This window comes from Lepidochelys kempii, chromosome 24, assembly GCF_965140285.1.
Source record: "Lepidochelys kempii isolate rLepKem1 chromosome 24, rLepKem1.hap1, whole genome shotgun sequence".
In the NCBI taxonomy this organism is placed as follows: Eukaryota; Metazoa; Chordata; order Testudines; family Cheloniidae; genus Lepidochelys; species Lepidochelys kempii.
The window spans coordinates 13152560-13180172 of NC_136403.1; the positions used below are offsets into that span (position 1 = coordinate 13152560).

General features: G+C 53.8%; 1 protein-coding gene across 1 annotated transcript; it reads right to left on the bottom strand.

Annotated features, from left to right (window-relative positions):
* Nucleotides 1-5022: 5022 nt before the first annotated feature.
* On the bottom strand, nt 5023-27432 carry LOC140902924 (uncharacterized). Its single transcript, XM_078850392.1, has 15 exons — nt 24603-27432; nt 23438-24563; nt 23204-23239; nt 22856-23062; nt 22197-22327; nt 21244-22115; nt 19754-20330; nt 18047-18636; nt 15978-16545; nt 14990-15591; nt 13548-14121; nt 7090-7289; nt 6208-6588; nt 5402-5690; nt 5023-5033 (listed from the first exon to the last, which is right to left on the bottom strand). The coding sequence occupies exons 1-15, from the start codon at nt 27430-27432 to the stop codon at nt 5023-5025; spliced, it is 8994 nt and encodes a 2997-aa protein (XP_078706518.1).
* Between the last annotated feature and the right edge of the window lie 181 nt (nt 27433-27613).

Genomic DNA, 27613 nt, shown 5'->3' on the forward strand with positions numbered 1-27613 from the left:
GATTCAGCTGCCCTTTATATTCCTTTTGCCATGTGGCTCGTACTTCCTGTGTCCCAGGCACAAGCTTCACAGCACATGGCATAGAAAAGCCTTAGAGTTCTCTGTCCACAGGCCTGCCCCTACATGCCTTGCTAACTCTTAAATGTATCCCCTGGCTCCTTTCAATGGGTTCATTGTACAGTTGATGACCCTTGGCCATCAAACAGGCTAGGCAGTGCTGATGCCAATCTGTCTGGGGTGTCACCCAGAAACACAGCATAAGTTTGAAATACAGATATATCCTACATATCTATAACTCATAATACAAAGGTGATACAAACATATAAACAAGTTTATCATACTTGGCAGTTCATAACATTTTCACTCACACCTTACATGGCATATCTAGCATGATTCATTGCAATTTTATAATATTGGTATTAATACTAATAATAATAATTAATACAACGTGTCTCACAATTCCATACAACGTCACAACGACCATGAGCTCATTTTTCTGCTGATTTGCAGCCAGCTTTTCCCTTTGGTTGTGTGTGACCATAAAATCAATATTGGCATCTATTGCAGGGGTGGGCAAACTACGGCCTGGAGGCCACATCTGGCCCTTCAGACATTCTAATCCAGCCCTCGAGCTCCCGCTGGGAAGTGGGGTCTGGGGCTTGCCCCTCTCCGAACATGCCATGGCTCTGCGTGGCTCCTGGAAGCAGTGGCATGTCCCCCCTCTGGCTCCTATGCTTAGGGGCAACCAGGGGGCTCTGCACACTGCCCCCACCCCAAGTGCCGCCCCCGCAGCACCAATTGGCTGGGAACTGCAGCCAGTGGGAACTGTAGGCGTGGCGCCTGAAGATGGGGCAGTGCGCAGAGCTGCCTGGCCACACCTCTGCGTAGGAGCTGGAGGGCGAACATGCCACTGCTTCCAGGAGCTGCTTGAGTTAAGTGCTGCCTGGAGCCTGCACCCCTGACCCAGTCCTGTGCCCCAACCCCCCGCCCTAGCCCTGATCCCCCTTTTGCCCTCTGAGCCCCTCGGTCCCAGCCCAGAGCACCCTCCTGCACCCCCAACCCCTCATCCCCAGCCCCATCCCAGAGCCCGCACCGCCAGCTGGAGCCCTCACCCCCCCCGCACCCCGACCCCCCTGGCCCAGTCCGGAGCCTCCTCCCACACCCTGAACTCCTCATTTCTGGCCCCACCCCCAATTTTGTGAGCATTCATGGCCCACCATACAATTTCCATACCCATATGTGGCCCTTGGGCCAAAAAGTTTGCCCATCCCTGATCTATTGTCAAACCATTACCCCCAAGAATACCTACACTCATTGTGTCTGACGACTCAACTTCAACCAGACTTGAATCCCCAGGCCATTCCATGTCTACACGAGACAGAGGGACCACGGACAATGTGTACTCAATGCCGGTCAGAGACATCCCCCTGCAGGGGAGAACTATCTTTAGCTCTATTAAATTTAGTGGTTTGAGCATTGGCCTGCTAAACCCAGGGTTGTGAGTTCAATCCTTGAGGGGGCCATTTAGGGATCTGGGGCAAAAATTGGGGTTTGGTCCTGCTTTGAGCAGGGGGTTGGACTAGATGACCTCCTGAGGTCCCTTCCAACCCTAATATTCTATGATTCTATGAAATTGGACTGAACCATGATAAACCGAGACCCGGCGTTTCTCCACCCCCACAGGTCCTTTCTATCAACCTCTATGTGTGTGTGAATCACAGATTTCTGTAGTATGGTATCAAAGAAATGCTGAACTGAAAGGGACCTTGAGAAGTTTTCAAGTCCATCCCCCTGCGCTGAGGCACAACCAGGTAAACCCAGACCAGCCCTGACAAGGTGTTTGTCCAACCTGTTGTTAAAAACCTCCAGTGACAGGGATCCCACAACCTCCCTTGGAAGCCTATCCCAGAGATAGAATAGAGTTGAAAAGTTTTTCCTGATGTCTAACCTCAATCTCCCTTGCTGCAGATTAAGCCCATTATTACTTGTCCATGTTTATGACCAATGTGTATGACCCTGTACCTAACCACGAACTTTGTGCTGTTACCTACGGTGTCTATAAGAGTTAAATTGCTTCCCCTAGAATAGGGCTATAAGGCTGAGGCATGCCTGAGGTTGCCTGGCCTGACATGTGAAATTAAACACGTGGGGCGATGCCTCAGTCTTTGGATGATAGGATTAGGGAGGTAAATAAATCATCAGGCTGGAAACCAAATGTTTGTGCTAACCAAGGTAAGTAAATCTGTCAGTAAGCAAAAAGACAGAATGTCTGAGCTAGCTAAGAGAAGCGGGAGAACTCCCAGGGAAATATTTACTGTGAACAAATTCACAATAAGTTAGGAATGTAGAGATGAGGTAAAGAGTAGGTTGAACATGGACAATATGTACCCAGAGCACGCTGCACAGGGATTGGTTCCTGCAAAGTAACTAAGCCAAGCCAAGACTGTGTGATGCAATGTGTAGTGATTGCAATGAGATGTATAAATGTATTTAAAGGGAGAGAGTTTCTCTGTAACTTGGGAGCAGTGACGTACCCGCCATCCACCACACCTTTGTTTGCATCCCACCTGCACATTGCAGGTCACAGAATGTCACCCACCCACCCGGGAACCTCTGACTGAGGGATTGAAGTCCTCAAATCTTGATTTAAGGACTTCAAGTTAGTGGGACTCCACCATTTACTCCAGCAAATGGCCTGTTAAGAGGAAAGCAAAAGCCCCCCCGGATCTCTGCCAATCTGATCTGGGAGGAAACTCTTTCTTATAAGGTCGGTCGTGCCAAACCAACCTGATCTCTTTTCTATAGCTGCATATTTCCCGTCTGCCTTCCTACCATCCTGCTCTCCTTTGGGACAACTTTCCCTGGGCTTTCCTCTCTTGACCCAGTCACCCTGAATCTCTTTTCCAAGGAATTAACAGCTCCTTGCTCCCTGATGCCTCCCTATGGCTCTCCAGCACACTGGCCAATTCGGTTGCCTCCACCACTGTGGCACGTTCTTTATACAGAGTGTCCACCTTGAACTCTCATGGGCAACCATTCCACAACTGCTCTGGATCACCTGCTACAATGCCTTTTCCCAAGTTTCTGCTTTGTGCCCTGGCTGCTGGTGCTCTAAACACTCCTCCAGTGGGGAGCAAATATTTAGTAATGGGCTCTTCCATTGAGCAGAGGAAGGTCTAACACCATCTGATGGCTGGAAGTGGAAGAAGCTTCATGAGGTCAGACTGGAACTGAGGTGTACATTTTCAACCTTGAGGGGAATGAATCATTGACACCATTTCCCCAGGGGTGTGGTGGATTCTCCATCACTAGCCATTTTGAGCTCCCAGCTGGATGCTTTATAAACAGATCTGCTCAAGGGTTTATTGTGGGGCAGGTCTCTGGCCTGTGTTATCCAGGAGGTCAGACGAGAAGGTCACAATGCTCCCTTCTGGCCTTGGACTTCGTGACAGTATGAATCTGCCTCCTGGCACAAGCTTTCCCCACTTATTTGATGCATTTCCCTGAATTTCCTTCTGTGTTGCCCAGGGGTCAGTGTGATATTGCTTTTCACCAGTCTATCTATCACTGCATCCTTTGGTGCATCAACCTATTGTTCCATCCACCATCCACTACTCTCTCTTCCTCTCCCTCTCTCTCTATTTATCTATCCAGAGACTCAGTAGGGGGTGCTGGGGTGCAGAGAGCAGGACGGGGGCTGAGTAGGGGGCACTGGGGTGCAGAGAGCAGGACGGGGGCTGAGTAGGGGGCGCAGTAGGGGGTGTCGTGGGGGGGGTTTGAGTAGGGTGTGCCGGGCTGCAGAGAGCAGGACGGGGGCTGAGTAGGGGGTGCTGGACTGCAGAGAGCAGGATGGCGGCTGAGTAGGGGGTGCAGTAGGGGGTGTCGTGGGTGGGGGCTGAGTAGGGGGCACTGGGCTGCAGAGAGCAGGATGGGGGCTGAGTAGGGGGCACCGGGGTGCAGAGAGCAGGACGGGGGCTGAGTAGGGGGCGCAGTAGGGGGTGTCGTGGGGGGGGCTGAGTAAGGGGTGACGGACTATAGAGAGCAGGACGGGGGCTTAGTAGGGGGCGCCGGGCTGCAGAGAGCAGGACGGGGGCTGAGTAGGGGGCGCAGTGGGGGGTGTCGTGGGTGGGGGCTAAGTAGGGGCGCCGGCTGCAGAGAGCAGGATGGGGGCTGAGTAGGGGGCACTGGGGTGCAGAGAGCAGGACAGGGACTGAGTAGGGAGCACTGTGCTATTGGGAGCAGGGCAGCGGGGGCTCAGAAGGAGATTGTTTGTCTATTTAGCCACGTGCAAAGAGAAATGGCTAACTAACTAAGATGTAGGTGGGAGAAAAATAACGGCACAGAAGCAAATCCAAAGCCTTTGCCAGAAGCGTTTATTGATTCATAGATTCTTAGAGAGCTTTCAGTTGAATTCAGGATTCTCCTTCACTTCCTGTCCCAAAGTGTTGCTGTGCATCTGTGTGTTAAATACCTGTTGCACCCCACCCCAGAGGAGGCTGCATCTCAGAGCTGGGTGAGCCATCCCTGTGCGGCTGTTCCCCAGCTGCCCCGCCCCAGAAGTGGCTTCATCTCAGTGCTGGGCGAATCATCCCTGTGAAGCGTCACTGTGTGGCTGTTCGCCAGCTGCCTCCCCAGAGGTGGCTGCATCTCAGTGGCAGGTAAAGTGACCTCAACATAAATAATTAGCATAACACTTTGAGACAAAAAGGGCTTGGAAATATTAAGTAAAAAACACGGAGAGTTTTGAAATCAGGCATTAATTTGCAATCTAGACTAAGATCTTCCGCTGGTGGAAATCCATTGCTGGATCTACGCTGATTGACAGCAGCTGAGGACATCCACTGCCATAGCGTTTAAACAGCATCTCTGCATTGCAAGCAATCCACAAAGTCAGATGCTCTGCACAGGGATCTAGGGAAGGGAATTTAGTGCTTGTGCTAAGCTGGGATCCGTTGTGTCTCAGAGCCTGGTGGATTTCCAGAGGGTGACCCGAATCCTTAGAGGGCTTCAGAAATTCGTATTTCAGTCATATTCTAAAACAACAACAACAAAAAAAAAAGGAGGGAGGGTTCAAAAAAAAAGCAATCACTTAACTTCCTCTTCATTTGAGAGTCAAAATTCTGTTATTCCAAAAATACAGGGCTAGATGGGCCCATGGGTCTGAAATGGGGCCGTAGTGTGGGAATACTGGGTTGGATGGGCCCATTGATTTGATTTGGGGTGGTGATGGGGGCTGGGGGAACAATACCAGGGTAGATGGGCTCCTGGATGGCAGGGTGGAGGCGGGATACCAGGTTAGATGGGCCCATTGATCTGGTCTGGGGCAGGGGATACCAATCTCGGACACTGGCCCCATAGCTCCCTCGGACACAGGCTCTTGGTTCTGCTCTGCTCCACGTACCTTCCTGGGGGTTTTCGGAGAATCTCCAGTAGCTGAGGACCTCGCCGATGTTGTCCAGGACCGTCCCATCAGGCAGGCGCAGGTCATCGGCACTGTTCCCGTTGTAGTTCCCACAGGCGGCTTGCACCTTCCTGGCTAGCTTCCCATCAATTCTCACAGTCACGTCCCCACTGGTGCTGAAGAGAACCTGCAGTGCTGAGCCCTGGGCCACGGTCACCACGTTTCCTGCCCGGCTCACTGACACGACTCTGGAGGGCCTGGCCGGGAGTCGCACTGGGCGTCCATTCACCTGGAATGTACAAATGGAGAGGTCACAGCCAGAGACACCAGAGAGACAAAGAGAGGGGATAGAGAAACACTTCAGACTGAGGAGAGAGGGTCTGTGTTGGGTGGGTACAGAGACAGACACTGTAAGTGCCAGGGATGGAGGGATGGACAGACATTGCAGATGGCATGGATGGATGGATGGACACTGTAAGTGCAAGGGATGGATGGGTGGATGGATACTCCAGGTACAATAGACAGACGGATGGTTAGATGGATAGACAGATGCTATAAATGTTATGGATGGATGGATGCTAGGTGCTATGGATGGATGGAAGGGTGGGTGGACATGGTAGGTGGCATGGATGGATGGGAGATACAATAGATGGAGGGTTAGATGGACGGACAGATTCTATTGATGGATTGATGGATGGACAATGTACGTGACATGGATGGGCAGACGGATGGACAGACACTGTAGGGGCAATAGGAAGACAGACCGACAGGCCTCCCAGTGGCACCTCCCCACCTTTGCCCCTTACCAAGACTCTGCCGTTGCGGTTGACCAGGATGGTGAGCTTGTGAAAGTAGATGGTGATGGCCGTGACTCTGGGTGCACGGCACTTTTTGCAGGTCTGGAACTCTACCACCACTCGGAACCAGCTGGCGGCCCTAGTGTCGATGAGCGAGGAGATCTCATAGGTGCCGTCCAGGGGCACCTTCCCTGAGACCCCATCGTAGGAGGTGAAGACGTCTCCTCGGGTGATGGTGCAGTTCCCGTCCCGTCTCATGCAGCCCCATCGGCCTTGGCTCAGCTCACAGAGCTCCCCTGCCGGGCACTGGAATGACTGGCACACCACCCCCGCTCTCGGGATGCACCTGCACCGCTGCCGGCACCTTGGCGTGAGCACCCGCGCACCTGGCTGCCAGGAGAGACAGGCACATGGTTGGCGAGAGAGCAGACTCCAGGGTTCTATCTCCAGATCTGGGAGCAGGGTGGGGGCTGGTGCTTAGAGTGGGGGAGAAGGGGCTGGGAGCCAGGAGCCCTGGGTTCTGGGAGGGGAGTGGGGTCCAGTGGGTTAGACCAGGGAGACTGGGAGTCAGGACTCCTGGGTTCTAACCACAGCTCTGGGAATATCCAGAAAGGAATGTTACATCCTTTCTGATTTCATAGTAGCAGCTTCAGACTGGATGATTCCAATGTTAGGGTATTTTGAGCTATCCATCCCCATTCACACCCCTCCATCCATCTATCCGTCTCCCCACAGCCCCCTATCTCTCTCTGTTCCCCCCTCACACATCAGTCCTGTGCTGAACCCCTGGTTCCCCAGCTCTGTGTGGGGCAGCTGTGGATTCTCATTTGGGTCCTTCTCTGCCTCCAGATGCCGACCGCACTGGGCTGGCCCTATCGGGCGAGGGCTCACCTTGTAGTACCTGCCCTTGTGGAAGCAGTGGCAGTGCCGAATGGAGACGCACTCGCTGCCAGCCCAGAAATAGCCTTTGTTGCACTGGCACCCTTCAGCACAGATCTTGGGGCACTTGGTGATGTTGGCCACCCCTTTGCAGCCGCTGGAGCAGGGATTGGCACAGAGTTTGTAATGGCTGTTGGCTGGGCAGGTCATGGCTAGAGGGGAAGAGAGGGGAATGGAGAGGGTTAGTACATAGAGGACGGGTGGGGAGGAAATGGAGCAGCAGGAGGGGGAAGAAGGGGTTTTATAAGTGTCCTCTTTCAGCTACTCTTGGATGAATGGGTGGATGGATGGACAGATACTGCTGATGGATGGAAGGATGGAGGCAGGGATGGATGGAGATACTGAGGATGGATGGATGGAGGAAAGGAGCAGTGGAGATACTGCAGATGAATGAATGGAGGAAGGGATGAATGGATGGATAGAGATACTGCTGATGGATGGAGGAAGGAATGAATGGATGGATAGAGATACTGCTGATGGATGGATGGACACAAATATTGCTGCTGGATGGAGGGATGGATGGCTAAACAGAGATACTGCTGATGAAGGAATGACAGATACTGTAGATTGATGGATAGATGGACAAATACTAAGATGGATGGAGGAAGGGATAGGTGGATGGATAGACAGAGATACTGCTGATGTTTAGATGGAGATACTGTGGATGGATGGATGTGTGGATGCAGATACTGCTGATGGATGGATGGACGGATGAACAGATACTGTGGATAGATGGACGGATGGACAGAGACTGCAGATGGATAGGTGGAGGGATGAATGGATGGACAGATACTGTGGATGGATGGTTGGATGGACAGAGATATTGCAAATAAAGGGATAGATGGATGAATTGGTGGATAGATGGAAAGAAAGCTATTGTGGGTGGCTAGCTGGATGTATACTGCAAATGCATGAAAGGAGAGGAGAGAGATATCATGGATGGTGGAATAGATACTGTGAACTGATGGGTGGATAAATACTGTGGATGGACGGATCTGTGGAGAGATAGATCCTGACCAGGGATGGAGGGACTGAGAGAGATTTCAAACTGATGGATGGATGAATGTAGAGGGAAGGATACTGAAGAAGGATGGATGGACAGTTGGGTAGAGATATAGATATTGTTAATAGATGAATGCTGTGGAGTGGAAAGAGAGAGAAATAGATTCTGAAGAGAGGTGGATGCTGTGAATGGATGGACCAAGAAAGAAGTGGATGGAGGGATGCAGAGACAAGCTGTGATGAAGTTGGGGATTTTTGTAGTGTTTTACATAAATAGCATGTGCGCGCCTCAGTTTCCCTGTGTGCTGCATGTTTAACAAGGTGGTGGGAGAGGGTTTGTTGTTGCAGAGGACCAGGTGTGACCTCGCCTAGCAGCTGGGATTCCCAGACAACGGCCTGGAGATGGGGAACCCTAACAACTGGTGACCTGGAGACTAAGCCTGGCTGTTAGCTGGTTCTGGCCAGCGGGAGGACAAAGGGCTGAGGAGAGAGGGCCCCGGTGACCTGACCAGGCAGTTCCAGCCGGAGGGGAACAAAGGACGGAAGAGAAAGGGCCCCAGCGACCTGTTTACTTGGGATGGAAGACAAAGGACAGGGGAGGAGCTGTTGGAGCCGGGTGATATCCGTTGCCCAGCTGGAAAGCGCATGGTCTCTGGACTGGAGAGAGAGAGCAGGCAGAGCCCATCTGGATGCAGGAGAGACATAGATGTGCTGTGCTGAGGGAGGCCAGGCCTGAGGCCCTGAGAGTTTCCTGTGCTGGGTTCAGACACTCAATAAACCCTCCTGTTTTACGCTGGCTGAGAGTTGCTCTGGTCTAGAGAACAGGGGACATTATTCCCTCTGGGAGTGGAGGCCCCAGGGGTCCAGAGTGAGTGGACTAGCTGAGGGGGCCCACGGCAAGAGACAGGTGTACTAAGGCTCAGAGAGGTGCAGTTCCAGGAGGCAGAGGGACTTAACCCCCAAGAGATAACTCCCGAGAAGGGCTGTCGCACTGAAGGGGGTTCGCCCCAGGGACCATACGGGGCCAAGAGTGGGCAGAGGATGGTTTGTGGATGCACCCTGTGGACAGTTAGCTCTGAGTGTAGGCGCTTTGCAGTGAGTGGCTGCCTGTGATAAAACGAGGGGATTAAAGGAACCAGCGCGGAAATGGCCTATAACCAGCTCTGTAAGAGGGACCTGGGACATCAGGGCAGGGAAAGAGTGTTGAGCATTGGGAGGCTCACCCAGGAGCAGCTGGTTGCCTGGCTAGTAGAGATTGACCAGTCCAAGGGCCAAGTTCCAGATCCCAGCAGGGCTTCCGGGATGCCCGGAGAGCCTGGGAGTAGCAGGGCGTAGTTGGGGTAGTGGCAGGGGGTCCACTGGACCCAATTCCCCAGCCAGGATCGGGGCTTCCCACCTGGGTTCCTCCCAGTGCGTGTGAAGAGATGGGAACTGGAGTTGGAAGTGAAGGAGCTGGAGGAGCGGAGGCTAGCTGGCCGCTCGGAGCAGAGACAACATGAGCTGGAGTTGGAGGAGCGGCGGGCCAAGAGGGCCTGCCGGGGGGTAAGTGGGGAAGGGCCCCGAGACGCCAGTTCTGCAGGGAATCTAGACATCAAACTGCTACCCCAGTTTAAGGGGGGGATTTTGATGTCTACCTCACATCCTTTGAGAAGGCTTGTGATCTGAACCAGACTGACCCCGCAGACAGGCTCCGCTGTCTGACCCCCCTGCTGGATCCCAAGGCCATAGATGCCGTCAGCCAAATGGATGGTATTGAGATGGGGGACTATGACCTGTTCAAACAGGCTTTGGTGCTGAAGTTTGAACTGACCCCCGAGGCGTACAGGAAACAATTCTGGGGTGTATGCAAGACATAAGGCATCACCTACAAGGGGGTCACCAACCTACTGGGGGAACATCTCTCTGCAAGTGGGGAAAGGGCACAGGGGACACTACTGTCAAGGACATGTATAACCTGGTGGGGTTGGAGCAGCTGTATGACATCTGCCCTCCAGACCTTAAGGTGTGGTTAGTGAACTGGAAGCCTAAAGATCTGCACTGTGCGGGGGCACTGGAGGATGAGTTGTGGACAGCAGACTGGGGGCAGGCAGGAGACCCACATCGGGGACTCAGAAGGGGAGTCACCCAGAGACCTTTCAAAGGTGAGACTCCAGGAAGCCCAACTCAGGGGTGCCCATGAAGGCCAGGATGGGCCGACGCCCCTCGTGGGACTTGAGGGACCTGAAATGTAATTAATGTGGCTAAAAAGGACCCAAGGTGGTGTCACGCCCAAAGACACAGGATATTTTCGCCCAAGAGAACCCTCAAAGGGTTAACGGGCGAAGGGGAGACAGCCTGTAACAGAGGCTGAGAGAGTGACCTGGGAACCTGTCACCCAGCTGGCTCCTGGGGCAGAGCTGGCCAGGGGAAGGGGGAAGGCAGATGGGCTTCCCCTCCAAGCCCAGCAGATATGTCTGCTTGTGACCCCCGGGCTCAGGCCCCTGATCCCCAGTGGGAGTGGCAAGTGGGGGGCAGTGGGGAGACATTCACGGAGTGAAGCGATTCTGGGATGAGACTCTTGTGGGTGTGATGCAACTGCACCAGCTGCTATGGGGCTGTACAACTTGGGGGAAGGCTCCCAGATGGCAGCCATTCACCCAGGGTTCCTGTGTAGACACAGGAAGGATTGGGGTGCAGGGCTGTTAGTTGGGGTCCTTCAGCACATCAGCTTTGATGTACTCTTGGGAAGTGACTGTAACGGCCAAAGAGCTGAACCCAGAGATCGGACGGTGCAGAGGGCAGGAGCCAGTGAGCACGTGAATGGCCCATAAATGGCCTGGCTGGCAGGGAGGGGGGTACTTTTCCCCCTGGCAAGTAGCACAAGGGAAGAACTGAGAAGCTCTGGTTTCCTGCCTGTCTGTAGCCAGGCCCTGGAGCTGAGTGGGACAACAGCCCTGCACAGGGGAGAGGTGGCTCACACTGGCTCTGATGCGGCAACCAAAGCAGTGGGCTTGCTCCCTACCCTCACTGGGACACGGGTGCTGGGGGTGGTCGGACCCCGAGTTAAGATCCTGTAGTAAGGACACATCTGAATGGGGGCTCCAAAGAGGTTGGGGTGCATGATCAGCTACCTGCAGAGGTGCAGATGGGGGATGGACTGAAGAACTGGCCAGACGGTGTCCTGGTCCTTGCCTGTGGCTGAGGTCAGGGAGAGCCACTTGGCCTAGCACCGACAATCCACCCTGTAGGGGGGCGTGGAACCTCCAGTGCGGGGAAGTGAGTTGCCAGGGACAGGACTTAACAGGGCTGAGACCTAGGCCTTGTCCTAACATGGGAAAACTAAGGCACAGCAATGAGGGCTGGGCCCCAAACCCAGCCGCTGAATTCTAGACCTAGCCGCAGAAGGATCCCTTCTGGAAGAAGCAGGGGCCTTGTGGGCCCCAGTTTTGCGAGATCCTGGGGAAGGATCCAGGTGAGAGAAGGGACCCGGTACCAGGAAAGGGCTCCCTGAGGGAAAACTGAACTTGGGGTGTCAGGTGGTCCCCCAGAAGTACCACTGGGGGGATGTCCTGTCTTCTAAACATCAGGGGGTTCAGCGCACCCGGCGAGAGCTGCTGCAGAATGTTTACTGCCCCAGAAATTCACAGAGGTCCACCCTTGTGAGTTGGTGTGTGGAAGGAGAAGGAGGGGACCCCTGGACTTGATGAGAAAGAAAGGGGAACTCGGTGATGGATTCTGAACTATCGTTCTGGGGAAAGCTCACTGAGCTCATGGGTTTGGCCAGGAAGAACCTAGCCGGGGTCCAGGAACTGCAAAAGGGCTGGTATGACAATGTGCCTGATCGGGGACCAGAAGAGGGGTCTCAGCTCAGTGTGGAGAGCGCCTGGGGAGAGCCCTGTGAAATCAGCAACCAGCTGAAGGAGGAGATGCATGTGCTGGAGATGCCCAATTGGGCAGTTGTACCATGTCGACGTAATGAAGCTGTACTTTGACAGGGAGACTGTTAGTGTGGCCTTGTGTGTGGGCAGGGGAAGAAGGGGAAAGGGAATATATCTCCTGACCCAGAGCTGACCTCCTGCTGGAATAACTTCCCACTCTGACCAGCTAACATCTCCCTGCCAGCTGAGATCAGAGGGGCTGCGTTCGTACCCGCAGCCGGACGCCAGCTGGCCTGGGCTCACTAATCTAGCTGTCTCTGCGGGGAGGGGAGGTGTTCCCCATTCACAGTCGCCGGGAAAACAGCCTGGGATCCGGAAAGAGAGGGTAGTGACATGCTGGCGTTAGGGTGATCTAGCCACCCTCCAGCCCCTGGGACTCACCCGTGGGGCTGGACCCCAAGTAAGATGAGTCGATTAGATCCGATGTGCACTATTGGAAGCTCAGTACAGTCACCATGTTTGATGCCTGCCCCAAGCCCAGGACTAACAAAATCCTAGACATGAGGGTGGGGAGCATTACCTCACTACTGTGAATCTCACCAGAGGCTACTGGCAGGTGCCTTTGGACCCAGTTGCCAGGTTGAAATCTGCTCCCATCACCCCTATAGGGCTCTGAGTTCCTGGTCCTACCTTTTGCTCTCAAGGGAGCGCCTGCCAGCCCCCAGTGCCAGGGGATCAGTTACTGAGGGGGGTGGAGGACTGTGTCTGGCATACGTTCACGATATCCGTGTCTTCAGCCCGACCTGAGAGAACCGTGTGTCCCAGTGAAGAGGGGGCTGGGATGCCTCCAGGTTGCAGGATGGATAATAGAGGCTGGAAAGGGTAAGATGAGGATGGCAGAGGTGTCGTACCTGGACCACACGGTGGGAAGCGGCTGCCTAAAGCCAGAGCCAGCCAAGGTGAAGGTAACCAGAGATTGGCCCATTCCTCAAACCAAGACGCAAGCCCAGGCCTCTAATGGGATGGCCGGGTACCACTGAAGGTTTGTACCCCACCTTAGCTCCCATTATGAAGATTGGTAAGTTGGACAAGCCAGACAAGGGGGTCTGGAACGAGCAGTGCCAGGGAGGAGGCTCTAACCCAGGGACTGATGCTGGTAAACCCAGACTTGGACAAACCTCAGATCAGATCAATGGGCCCATCCAACCCAGTATCAGACTTGGTACGGAAGACAAAGGACCGGGGAGGAGCTGTTGAGGCCGGTGATATTGGATGCCCAGCTGTAAAGCGGGGGGCTCTGGGTGAGTGAGTGGACTCCCTGAGAGGGCCCACGATGAGAGACAGGTGTGCTAAAGGCTCAGAGAGGTGTGGTTCCAGGAGGCAGAGGGGCTTAACCCCCGAGAGTGGACCCCCGAGAAGGGCTGTCACACTGAAGGGGGTTCCCCCCAGGGACCGTATGGGGCCAAGAGTGTGCACGACCTGTGAGTCTGTGACACAAGCAGAGGGATATCGAGGAGGGATGGATTGGTTTCAGCCATGGGCAACACTTACGGCAGAACTTCTTGGTCCTCCAGGGCTTGATCTTGACACCAGCAGCCTGGCAGGCAGTGACGTAACTGTGGATGGACCTGCACATCAGCCTCCGGTTTCCCCCGGCCTTACACAAGTCGTGCACACAGTTGTTGAAGAAGACGGTGGGGTTGAGGGTAGAGTAGCAGGTGCTGAAGGGCCCGTAGGGCGCCCGGATGATGCCGCAGTAGTTGTTGTGGACGTAGCTTGCCTTCCGGGACTCCTGGCAGGCGGGGCAGACCAGGCTGGCACAGCCATGGTCACATACTGCCCCGGGGACTCTCACCCTCCAGGAGACACCCAAGTCCCGCAGGTCTCGGGCTAGGTGGCCATTAGGCCGCAGGAGATCATCATGTGGTTTGCCATTGTAGTTGCCGCACAGGCCGCAGGTCTGGCTATGGTAGCTCTTAGGCACAGTGATGGCCAAATAGTAGTTCAGGTCAAAGGAGAGGTGCAGGCCAAATTTGGTGTGCAACACCACATTGGCACCATGGTAGTAGACACGCACCAAGCCATTCTCCAGCTGGAAGGGAAGGTAGTAGGAGATGCCATCCACCTGGGGCAGGGGAGGGGAGAGAGTGGGTTTAATAGGAACTGTGGCATTTACTGTGTAAGGTAGCTACTGCCTATAATAGGCCCTCTTACATATGCTTCCATCCTCCCACCTTACCCATCCATCCATCCATCCATCCATCCATCCATCCATCCATCCATCCATCCATCCATCCATCCATCCATCCATCCACCTTGTCCATCTATCCATGCATCCATCCGCACACCTTATCCATCCATCCACCCCCCTTGTGTGTCCAGCCATCTACCTTCTCCATCCCATTCCATTCACCTTTTCCATCCATCCATCCCCCTTGTCTGTTCAGCCATCTATCTTCTCCATCTCATTCCCCTTGTCCATCCATCCATCCATCCATCCATCCATCCATCCATCCATCCATCCATCCATCCATCCATCCATCCATCCAACCATCCCCCTTGTGTGTCCACCCACTCACCTTATCCATCCATCCCTCTGATCCAACCACCCACCCATCCTCCTTATCCATCTTGCCACCAATTCACCCACTCACTTTATCCATCCATCCATCCACACACACTCCCTTCCATCCATCCATCCATCCATCCATCCATCCATCCATCCATCCACCAGTATCCACCCACCTAATGAGCTATATACATTCAACCACTAATATCCATCTATGCAACTCTTTATCCACCTATTAATTCACCTATTCACCAGTCTAGTATCTATCTCTCCACCCTTCTCTCAGCATCCCCTTATCCTTCCACCTACCACCCTCCTGCATCCTTCCACCCCTCTTCCCCATCCCGCCTTTCCCCCATGCCCTGCCACCTTCGGCAGCCAATCAGAGACAGAGGCTTCCCAAAAGCCCTGTGTGCGCTCTTACCAGGACAACACCGTTCCTGTTCCGCACCAGGGTGAAAGTGCGTCTGTAGACGATGATGGACACAGTGTTGGTGACAGCAGCCTTGCTTCTGCCCAGCCGTTCATTCTTCACGTGGATGGCAAAGGAGGGCAGGTAGCCCTTTCGGACACAGCTCTTGGCAAGTACATAGGTGCAGTTGCCTTGAAAATCAAAGGGGAAGCCGTCGAAGGTCAGGTAGTGGGGGTCACCAGCGGCATGGCACGTGCCAGTCCTGGGCACCACTGGGTGGCACTTCTGGATGCCGTCCACTACCCGGCACTCCTCGTTGTGGCCGCAGGAGAAGTGGTGGCACTCCACGATCCCCCCTGCCTGGCATGAACACCTCTGCTTGCAGAAGCCATTGGGGTAGAAGGTCTCGCCCGGCTTGTAGTAGAAGCCCCGGTGGACACAGCCGCACTGGGAGAGGGGGACGCACTGATCACTGCTCAGCACAAAGCCTTCGTCGCACACGCAGCCCTCCCGGCACTTGCTGGGACAGCGGGACGGGGTGTAGAGGCTGCGGCAGGTGGCCGGACAGCTGCTGGAGCACATCTCGTAGTGGCTGTTCTGGGGGCAGGGTGGCCCTATGGGGAAACATCAGAGGGATGTGGATGTCCCAGCTTCCTAGTGCTGACCCTGACCCCTATTTCCGTGATCCTCTCCCCATCCCCTCTATGCTCTCAAACCCCCTTCCCCTCTTCTCCATCCCCCAACAACCCAACCCCTCCTCCCGTGTGCCCCTGCCCCTCTCCCACCCAACCAGAGACTGGAGAGAGGACCTGCCCCTTGGATCCCACCCCATCCCTGGACGGCTGGGACAGTGGAAGTGTCACCAGCTGGCTTGTCTGTGGGAATGTATTTATACAGAGTGCCCAGTGGGAATCAAATCTGAGTCCCTTGGATCTAAAAGCATGAGCCCTGGGGGTGCGGGGCGGGAAGAGATGACACACCATGCAGTGAGCACACTCACGGCAGAATTTGTTGGTCCTCCACTCATAGACCTTGGCACCAGCTGCTTGGCAGGCTGCGCCATAGCAGGCGAGGATGTGGCAGACCACAGTCTGGTTGTCCTTGTGGGAGCAGCGGTCAAAGATGCAGTCTTTGAAGTACCCCTCTGGGTTCACCTTGTTGTGGCACTTCTTGAATGGGCCGTCCCTGTCCAGGAGGAGCCCGCACTCCTTCTTGTCCTTCCTATGCTGCTTCTCCACTCTCGCTATGTCCATGCAGTCTTCCTTCTCCATCTCCATGCAGCCTGGGATGTCCCGGGCCTTCCAGCTCCTCCCAAAGTCTGATGGGGTGGGCGCTGGCAGCAGGTTGCTCATGGTCATGTCGTTGTCATCTTCCCCATCAAAATTGCCACACAGGCCACACACTGAGCGGCCATAGGTGGCTGGCACCTTCACCCGGATGTGGTTCTGGCCGTCAAAGGTCACTGTTAGGCCAAAGGCTGTCTTCACTACTATGTCCCAGCCCCGGTGGTAGGCCGAGATCTTGTCATAGTCGATATTGTAGGGGAGGTTGATCTGCAGGCCGTTCAGCTGTGGAGGGCAGCAGTGGGATACAAGGGGAGAGAGAATACTGCAAGATTAAAACTGACCTTTGGCCATGGAAACGTCTTTAGCCCAGGAGAAAACACCCATCGGTGTCTAGGTGAATACAGATCCCACTCATTGGGGACAGGACCGAGCCTGGAACATCTTGTACATCTTTGACCACAGAGCCTAATCCTGAGTCCTTAGTATTTAGTCAGTAGTATTTATTAATTACTCATGACTTACTCATGATTCATTCCTTACTCAGGAGTTACTCATTCCCTACTCACTACTTACTTATTCCTTACCCCTTAGTAACTAAGGGGTGGGCAAATTTTTTGGCCTGAGGGCCACATCTGGGTATGGAAATTGTATGGCGGGCCATGAATGCTCACAAAACTAACAATTCATGTTCAAACAGGGACATAAGAACATAAGAACGGCCCTACTGGGTCAGACCAAAGGTCCATCTAGCCCAGTATTGTGTTTTCTGACAGTGGCCAATGCCACCCAGAGGGAATGAACAGAACAGGTAGTTATCAAGTGATCCATCCCCTGTCACTTATTCCCGGCTTCTGGCAAACAGAGGCTAGGGACATCATTCCTGCCCATCCTGGCTAATAGCCATTGATGGACCTATCCTCCATTAATTTATCTATTTCTTTTTTGAACCCTGTTATGGTCTTGGCCTTCACAACATCCTCTGGCAAGGAGTTCCACAGGTTGACTGTGCGTTTTGTGAAAAAATACTTCCTTTTGTTTGGTTTAAACCTGCTGCCTATTAATTTCATTTGGCGACCCGTAGTTCTTGTGTTATGAGAAGTAGTAAACAACACTTCCTTATGTTAACAACACAAGTTTGTTTCAAAATCAACACTATTAAAATAATTCCGTTGAACAATGCGGTGTTAGAAAATTACATTATGGAGCTGTCTGTTGATTACTCACTCCTTACTCAGTAGTTATTCATTACCTACTAAGAAGTTATAAATTCCTTGCTCCTTAATATTTGTGCCTTATGAATTCCTTACTCGGTATTCACTACTTACTAAGAAGTTATGCCTTCATTAATGTTTATGCCTTACTCTGTACTTACTCACCTCTTACTCTGTAGTTACTACTTCCTTTCTCCTTATTCAGTACTTACTCATTCTTTCTCAGTATTTACTTGTTATTTACTCATTCATTATTCATGACTTACTCATTCCCTACGAGTTGCTCAGTAGTAAATTCATTTCTTGATCCTTAGTCAGTATTTATTCACTTTCTCACTCCTTACTCAACGCTTCTTCCTTATTTAGTAGCTACTCGTTACATATTCCTTACCCACTACTTATTCAATACTTATTAGCTACTTGCTAATAACTTCTTACTCATTCCTTACTCAGTAGTTTCTCTTTACTCATTCTTTATTCTGAATTTACTCACTCTTTACTGGATAGTACTCCTTGATGTCAAAGGAAGGCACCTGCATCTGTGCAGCTGCATGAAGTGACTGCACACTTACCCGGATCTTTCCGTGGATAATGACAAGCTTCACTCCGTAGACCTGGATCTCTACCACCTTGGTGCCAGAGCCACTCTTGCTGCCCTTCCTCTGGTACTGCACCAGGACCTGGAACTTCACCAGGCTGGAGTTCTTGTGGCACAAGCCAGCCAGGAGGTAGACACAAGTGCCGCGGAAGTCGTAGCGAAGCCCGTCGAAGGTGATGTAGTGCGACTCCCCCAGGGCGGAGCAGGTTCCGTAGAGGGTGGGATAGCAGCTCCGGACACCGTTGGCCACCCGGCACTCCTCGCCCGGCTGGCACCGGGAGATCTGGCAGGTGACCTTCCTGCTGTGCAGGTTGCACTGGCACTTCTGCCGGCACTTCTTGTCCCCCCAGAAATGCTCTCCAGGTGCGTAGAGACGCCCCTTGTGGATGCAGCCGCAGCGCCCCTTGGGGATGCACTGACCCCCGTCCAGCATGTAGCCCTTCTTGCACTGGCAGGTCTCCATGCAGGGCAAGCGGCACTTGTTCAGGGTTGCAAAGTCATTGCATGTGGAAGGGCAGGCAGAGCCACAGAGCTGGTACTGGCTGTTCTCTGGGCAGGGCAGAGCTGTCAAAGGGACAGGACATCAGCATCAGTGTTTACTGTTTCCTAACAAAGCCATGGCCACCAGAATCTCTGCTACATTATAAGGGTGCCCCGGGGTCTCTATCACACATCAGAGGCACTCAGATCCTCCTGCTGTGCAAACACAGGCCTGGGCCTCCTGAGCTAAAGGGGAACCGCTCTCTTTTGACAGCAGTATGGGGGGTATGACACACAGCTGTTCAAGTCTGATTCCATCCAGCAGTGGGTGCGGTCACACACACACACACACACACACACACACACAGAGACCAGGTGCAACACATCCTGCGGGAGGTGGTAGTTATTATACACATGCACACTGCAGACAGAATATTTATCCATCCATCCAATTACAGTCCATCTCCATCTACAGCATACATCTAACTGCCTTTAGGGGGAGGGATAGCTCAGTGGTTTGAGCATTGGTCTGCTAAACCCAGGGTTGTGAGTTCAATCCTTGAGGGGGCCATTTAGGGATCGGGGCAAAAATTGGGGATTGGCCCTGCTTTCTTTTATATTTTTGGGGGGAGGGATAGCTCAATGGTTTGAGCATTGGCCTGCTAAACCTAGGGTTGTGAGTTCAATCCTTGAGGGGCCCATTTAGGGAACTGGGGCAAAAATTGGGGATTGGTCCTGCTTTGAGCAGGGGGTTGGACTAGATGACCTCCTGAGGTCCCTTCCAACCCTGATATTCTATTCTATTCTGCAATATCTATTCATCCATCTTCCATCTGTCTCTATCTCTCCATCCATTTGTGGTATCTATCATCCATCCCTCAGTCTATCCATCTATCTTCCATTTGTCTCTATCTATCTGTTCACCTCTCCATCCATCCATGGTATTCACCCATCCATCTAACAGATGTGTCTGTCCATATATGAATCTACTCTGTCTATCCACTCTTCTTCAGGACCTATAGGTATCCTTCCATCCAGACATTTACACCACATTCCATCATATTGGGACCCAGAGCCCCATGCTGGTTGCAACCCAGCAAACTGTACCCACTGGACACAACACCCATGTCCTAGCCCTTCCCCACACTCCCAGCACTCAATGATATGGCTGCCCATGGCCCCATCTCCTCTCATTACTCACGACAGCCGGCCTGCTTCCTCCAGTCTTTCACCACTGTGCCCTCCCGCTGGCAGGCATCCGCATAAGTCTTGAGCGCCCGGCACAGGATCTGCTTGTAGCCATCATAAGTGCAGAGGTCGGCAACGCAGTCATCTAGGAAGGCCTTGGGGTTGATCAGGACATGGCAATGTCGGAAGGGGCCATTTTGGGCTGTCTTGGTGATCAGACCACAGTAGGCCTCTCCGTGGTAGCGCCTCACCAACTCGGGTGAGCAGCCCCCGCACTTCCCCTTGCAGCCATGCCTGCACTGTCTGTCACCGTCCTCCACCTTCCAGCTCTTGCCAAACTCTATGGCACTGGTGGCCAGATGCCGCGAGGGGGTGAGGAAGTCATCACTGGGGTCTCCGTTGTAGTTGCCGCACAGGCCACACAGCCTGCCCAGGAAGGCCTTGGTGACCTTGACCACCAGGTAGTAGTTCCAGTCGTAGTAGACCTTCAGGCCGAACTCGGCCTCCACGACCAGCTGGCCTCCCCGTTGGTGGAGCCAGAGCTTCCCGTCGTACAGGGAGACGGGCAGGCGGGTCCGCTGGCCGTTCACCTGGGGAGGGTTAAGGGAACAGCCTCCATCAGGCTAAATGCTGAACACCAGGCTGAGGGGAAGAGCAGCCTTGTGGCTAAGGCCTTGGCTGGGGTCTCTGGAGACCTGAGTTCAAGTCCCACCTGTGCCACTAGGGCTCTCTCTCAGCATTGGCTTGGGGGCTGGGCTAGGCCTCAGCAGTGTTGATTCCTTTCTCTGTCCCAGACTCCTTGTACTAGGGTGGGATTTTTTCCCCACCACCCTTTGCAAGGGATCTGGATGCCAATTTCCCTTGGGAACCAGGCAGCCTACCTGGCAGAACACAGCCATAATCTCCCAGTGCTGGGACCTCCTCCACTGGAGCATCTAGGCCCTTCACAAGTATTAACGGATTTAACTTCACAACCCCTGGGAGGGAGAGCAGGGCCATTATCCACAGAATACAGGGATCAAACAGAGAATCTGTGGCACAGGAGGGAATTGTAAACTAAGGTCTCCTACCTTGTAGGCTAGCGCTGCAACGTCCTCCCACTCCTGTTCAGCTACTGGAGTTAAATTGTGAGGTCTTGGGGACAGGCAGTGTCTCTCGTTGTGTGTCTGGGCAGTGCCTGGCACAACAGGGCCCTGATCTCAGGTGGGTCAGGGACTGTGTCTTGCTCTGTCTGGGCAGTGCCTGACACAACAGGGCTCCAATCTCAACTGGGGCAGGAATTGGGTTTCGCTCTGTCTGGGCAGTGCCCGGCAAAAAAGGGTGGCCCCTGGATGCATCTGATCCACTCTGTTATAGTCAATGGAACCTGCTTCTCCTCTCACACACAAAGGTGTAACTCCATTAGCCCCAGTGGAGTCACTCCGGATTTACACCAGGTGAGTGAGAGGGGACTTGGCTCCATTGACTCCAATGGCATGGCTGTGGGTTGTGCTGAGTCCTTACCCTGGCGAGCCCGTACTCGTACTTGACCATGGTGATGTTGTAGTGGTAGACCTTGATGGTGACCTGGCTGACGAAGGAGACCTGTGTGTTGCCGCGCTTCTGGCTCTTGGTGATGATGTGGAAGGCAGGGAGCTTGGGTTTATGGCTGCAGATCTTGACCACGGTGTAGCTGCAGGTGCCATGGAAGTCATAGCTGTGCCCATCGAAGGTGTGGTAGTGGGGGTGGCCTGAGGCCCAGCAGATGGGCTGGGAGCGTGATGCTGGGACGCACTGGGGCCAACCACCTGCCACCTCGCACACCATCCCTTTGCTGCACTGGACAGTGTCGCAGGACTTGTGGGTTGGCACGCACTTGGGCCAGCCGTTCACTACCTGGCACAAGGTGCCTGGTTTGCAATGCACACCATTACAAGAGGGTTTCTTTGGCATGCACTTGGGCCATCCATCCACCATCTGGCACACAGTACCTGGTTTGCAATGGATGCTGGCACAGGAGGGTTTCCTTGGCACACACTGGGGCCAACCATCCACCATCTGACACAAGGTATCCTGTTTGCAGAGGATGGTTTCACAGGAGGGTTTCTTTGCCACACATTGGGGCCAGCCATTCACAATATGGCACACAGTACCTGGTTTGCAATGGATGCTGTCGCAGGAGAGCTTCTTTGGCACACACAGAGGCCAGCCGTCCACCATCTGACACACGGTGCCCAGTTTGCAATGCACACTGTCACAGGAGGGTTTCTTTGGCACGCACTTGGGCCAGCCTCCCACCATCCGGCACATGGTACCCGGTTTGCAATGGATGCCATCACAGGAGGGTTTCTTTGGCACGCACTGGGGCCAACCGTCCACCATCTGACACAAAGTATCTGGTTTACAAAGGATGCTGTCACAGGAGGGTTTCTTTAGCACGCACTTGGGCCAGCCGTCCAGCATCCGGCACATGGTACCTGGTTTGCAATGGATGCCGTCACAGGAGGGCTTCTTTGGCACGCATTTGGGCCAGCCGTTCACCATCTGGCACACGGTGCCCAGTTTGCAGGCAGTTTCAGCACAAGATGGAGGAGACAGTGGGGCAGCTCTGAAAAATCGCATACACTTGGGCCAGCCATCTATGGCCTTACACACAGTCCCTTCCTTGCAATGTACTCCATCGCAGGCCGGTGGGGTGTGCACACACTCTGGCTGGCCATTCACCAGTTTGCACACAGTGCCCTCTTTGCACTTGAAGTGGTGGCAGGATGGCACTGGGACACAATTTGGCCAGCTGTGAATGATCTCGCACACAGTCCCTGGTGGGCACTGGAAATTCAGGCAGGATGGTGGCACGGGAACACACCTGGGGCCATCCTTCCCCATCTCGCACATGGTCCCTTCTTGGCACAAAAAGGCAGCACATGATGAAGGTGGAGAGGAGACACACATGGGCCACCCCTGAAGCATCTCGCACACCATGCCCTCTTTACAAAGGGTGTTCTGACAGGATGGCACAGGGAGGCAGTTGGGCCAGCCGTTTACCATCTTGCACGTTGTTCCATCTTTGCATTGGATTTCTTTGCAGGATGGTGGGATGTGAACACACTTGGGCCAACCATCATCAATCTTGCACACAGTCCCCTCTTTGCAGCGGGTGTTCAGGCAGGATGGCACAGGGACACACTTGGGCCAGCCATCTTCCTCCTGGCAGAGGGTCCCCTCTTTGCAATGGGTATTCTGGCAGGATGGCACAGAGACACATTTTGGCCAACCATCTTCAACCTTGCACACAGTCCCCTTTTTGCACTGTGTGTTCTGGCAGGATGGCACAGGGACACACCTAGGCAAACCATCTACTTTGCTGCAAAAAGTACCCTTTTTGCACTGTGTGTTCTGGCAGGATGGCACAGGGACACACCTGGGCCAGCCATCTGTATCTTTGCACACAGTGCCCTTTTTGCAGTGGGTGTTTTGGCAGGACGGCACAGGGACACACCTAGGTGAGCCATCTACTACGCTGCAAAAAGTCCCCTTTTTGCAGTGGGTGTTTTGGCAGGATGGCACAGGGATACACTTGGGCCAGCCATCTATGATCTGGCACCTGGTCCCCTTTTTGCATTGGATGTTCTGGCAAGACGGCACAGGGACACACCTGGGCCAGCCATCTACTATGCTGCAAAAAGTCCCCTTTTTGCAATGGGTGTTATGGCAGGACGGCAAAGGAATGCACTTAGGCCAACCATCTACGATCTGGCACACAGTGCCCTTTTTGCAGTGGGTGTTCTGGCAGGATGGCACAGGGACACACTTAGGCCAGCCATCTATGATCTGGCACACAGTGCCCTTTTTGCATTGGGTGTTCTGGCAGGATGGCACAGGGACACACCTAGGTGAGCCATCTACTATGCTGCAAAAAGTCCCCTTTCTGCAATGGGTGTTCTGGCAGGACGGCAAAGGGACGCACTTAGGCCAGCCATCTATGATCTGGCACACAGTGCCCTTTTTGCAGTGGGTGTTCTGGCAGGATGGCAAAGGGACGCACTTAGGCCAGCCATCTATGATCTGGCACACAGTGCTCTTTTTGCATTGGGTGTTCTGGCAGGATGGCACAGAGACACACTTGGGCCAGCCATCTATGATCTGGCACACAGTGCCCTTTTTGCATTGGGTGTTCTGGCAGGATGGCACAGGGACACACCTAGGTGAGCCATCTACTATGCTGCAAAAAGTTCCCTTTTTGCAATGGGTGTTCTGGCAGGATGGCACAGGGACACACTTAGGCCAGCCATCTATGATCTGGCACACAGTGCCCTTTTTGCAGTGGGTGTTCTGGCAGGATGGCACAGAAACACACTTGGGCCAGCCATCTATGATCTGGCACACAGTGCCCTTTTTGCATTGGGTGTTCTGGCAGGATGGCACAGGGACACACTTAGGCCAGCCATCTACTATGCTGCAAAAAGTCCCCTTTTTGCAATGGGTGTTATGGCAGGACGGCAAAGGAATGCACTTAGGCCAACCATCTACGATCTGGCACACAGTGCCCTTTTTGCAGTGGGTGTTCTGGCAGGATGGCACAGGGGCACACTTAGGCCAGCCATCTATGATCTGGCACACAGTGCCCTTTTTGCATTGGGTGTTCTGGCAGGATGGCACAGGGACACACTTAGGCCAGCCATCTACGATCTGGCACACAGTCCCCTCTTTGCAATGCATGTTCTGACAGGATGGCACAGGGATGCACTTGGGCCAGCCATCTATGATTTGGCATATGGTACCCTTTTTGCAATGAGTGTTCTGGCAGGATGGCACAGGGACACACTTGGGCCAGCCATCTATATCTTTGCACACAGTGCCCTTTTTGCAATGCGTGTTCTGACAGGATGGCACAGTGACGCACTTGGGCCAGCCATCTACGACCTGGCACACAGTCCCCTCTTTGCAATGCATGTTCTGACAGGATGGCACAGGGATGCACTTGGGCCAGCCATCTATGATTTGGCATATGGTACCCTTTTTGCAATGAGTGTTCTGGCAGGATGGCACAGGGACACACTTGGGCCAGCCATCTATGATCTGGCACACAGTGCCCTCTTTGCAGAGTGTGTCATGGCAGGATGGCACAGGGACACACTTGGGCCAGCCATATATCATGTGGCATACAGTGCCCTTTTTGCAGTGGGTGTTCTGGCAGGATGGCACAGGGACACACTTGGGCCAGCCATCTATATCTTTGCACACAGTGCCCTTTTTACAATGGATGTTCTGGCAGGACGGCACAGGGACGCACTTGGGCCAGCCATCTATATCTTTGCACACAGTGCCCTTTTTACAATGGGTGTTCTGGCAGGATGGCACAGGGACGCACTTGGGCCAACCATCTATATCTTTGCACACAGTTCCTTTTTTGCAGTGGGTGTTCTGGCAGGACGGCACAGGGACGCACTTGGGCCAGCCATCTATGACCTGGCACATGGTCCCTTCCTTGCAGTGGGTGTTCTGGCAGGATGGCACAGGGACACATTTGGGCCAGCCATCTATGACCTGGCACATGGTCCCCTCCTTGCAGTGGGTGTTCTGGCAGGATGGCACAGGGACGCACTTGGGCCAGCCGTCTATATCTTTGCACACAGTGCCCTTTTTACAATGGGTGTTCTGGCAGGACGGAACAGGGACGCACTTGGGCCAGCCGTCTATATCTTTGCACACAGTGCCCTTTTTGCAATGGGTGTTCTGGCAGGATGGCACAGGGACGCACTTGGGCCAGCCGTCTATATCTTTGCACACAGTGCCCTTTTTGCAATGGGTGTTCTGGCAGGATGGCACAGGGACGCACTTGGGCCAGCCGTCTATATCTTTGCACACAGTGCCCTTTTTACAATGGGTGTTCTGGCAGGATGGCACAGGGACGCACTTGGGCCAGCCGTCTATATCTTTGCACACAGTGCCCTTTTTGCAATGGGTGTTCTGGCAGGATGGCACAGGGACGCACTTGGGCCAACCATCTATATCTTTGCACACAGTTCCTTTTTTGCAGTGGGTGTTCTGGCAGGACGGCACAGGGACGCACTTGGGCCAGCCATCTATGACCTGGCACATGGTCCCTTCCTTGCAGTGGGTGTTCTGGCAGGATGGCACAGGGACACATTTGGGCCAGCCATCTATGACCTGGCACATGGTCCCCTCCTTGCAGTGGGTGTTCTGGCAGGATGGCACAGGGACGCACTTGGGCCAGCCGTCTATATCTTTGCACACAGTGCCCTTTTTACAATGGGTGTTCTGGCAGGACGGAACAGGGACGCACTTGGGCCAGCCGTCTATATCTTTGCACACAGTGCCCTTTTTGCAATGGGTGTTCTGGCAGGATGGCACAGGGACGCACTTGGGCCAGCCGTCTATATCTTTGCACACAGTGCCCTTTTTGCAATGGGTGTTCTGGCAGGATGGCACAGGGACGCACTTGGGCCAGCCGTCTATATCTTTGCACACAGTGCCCTTTTTACAATGGGTGTTCTGGCAGGATGGCACAGGGACGCACTTGGGCCAGCCGTCTATATCTTTGCACACAGTGCCCTTTTTGCAATGGGTGTTCTGGCAGGATGGCACAGGGACGCACTTGGGCCAGCCGTCTATATCTTTGCACACAGTGCCCTTTTTACAATGGGTGTTCTGGCAGGACGGCACTGGGACGCACTTGGGCCAACCATCTATATCTTTGCACACAGTTCCTTTTTTGCAGTGGGTGTTCTGGCAGGACGGCACAGGGACGCACTTGGGCCAGCCATCTATGACCTGGCACATGGTCCCTTCCTTGCAGTGGGTGTTTTGGCAGGATGGCACAGGGACGCATTTGGGCCAGCCATCTATGACCTGGCACATGGTCCCCTCCTTGCAGTGGGTGTTCTGGCAGGATGGCACAGGGACGCACTTGGGCCAGCCGTCTATATCTTTGCACACAGTGCCCGATTTACAATGGGTGTTCTGGCAGGACGGCACAGGAACGCACTTGGGCCAGCCATCTATATCTTTGCACACAGTTCCTTTTTTGCAGTGGGTGTTCTGGCAGGATGGCACAGGGACGCACTTGGGCCAGCCATCTGTGACCTGGCACATGGTCCCCTCCTTGCAGTGGGTGTTCTGGCAGGATGGCACAGGGACGCATTTGGGCCCACTGTCTGCCATTTGGCAAAAGGTCCCGTCCTTGCAATGGGTGTTCTGGCAGGATGGCACAGGGACGCATTTGGGCCAGCCATCTATGACCTGGCACATGGTCCCCTCCTTGCAGTGGGTGTTCTGGCAGGATGGTACAGGGATGCACTTGGGCCCACTGTCTGCCATCTGACAAAAGGTCCCGTCCTTGCAATGGGTGTTCTGGCAGGATGGCACAGGGACACAGCTGGGCCAGCCATTCTGAAGTTTGCACACAGTCCCCTGTTTGCATTTGATGTGATGGCAGGATGGTGGGTTGGGGACGCATCTGGGCCAGCCGTGTACAATATTGCAAGTAGTTCCTTCTTTGCAGTACACTGAGTTGCAGGTTCGAAAGTCAGGGATGCAATCTGGCTCTCCATTCTTGTCGATGCACTGGTACCCCCTTCGGCACTGCACTCCGCTGCAGGGATCTGGGTGCTTGGGATGCTCGGGATCAGCAGCTGAGGAAGAAAAATACACACAATTAATTGAAAAGGCCACCGTGGAAGAATCACTCATGCTCATGGCAAAACCTACCACTTGGGTGGTAGCTAGCGGGAGCTGGAAATGAAGCTGGCTCCTAAAAACAGCAATGTGAGGCAGGACGGCACAGGGACCCACCTGGGCCAGCCATCTATGGCACTGCACATAGTCAGCCTGCACCTGTGCCCATTGTTTGACTCTAATTAAGACTGTGTGT

Coding starts and splice junctions, on each gene's coding strand:
- LOC140902924 (XM_078850392.1), bottom strand. CDS start 27,432: ATGAGTGATTCTTCCACGGTGGCCTTTTCAATTAATTGTGTGTATTTT. Junction 22,116..22,196: donor CGGCATCCATTGCAAACCAG/GTACCATGTGCC, acceptor TTTGTAAACCAG/ATACTTTGTGTCAGATGGTG. Junction 6,589..7,089: donor ACAAGGGCAGGTACTACAAG/GTGAGCCCTCGC, acceptor CTCTCCTGGCAG/CCAGGTGCGCGGGTGCTCAC.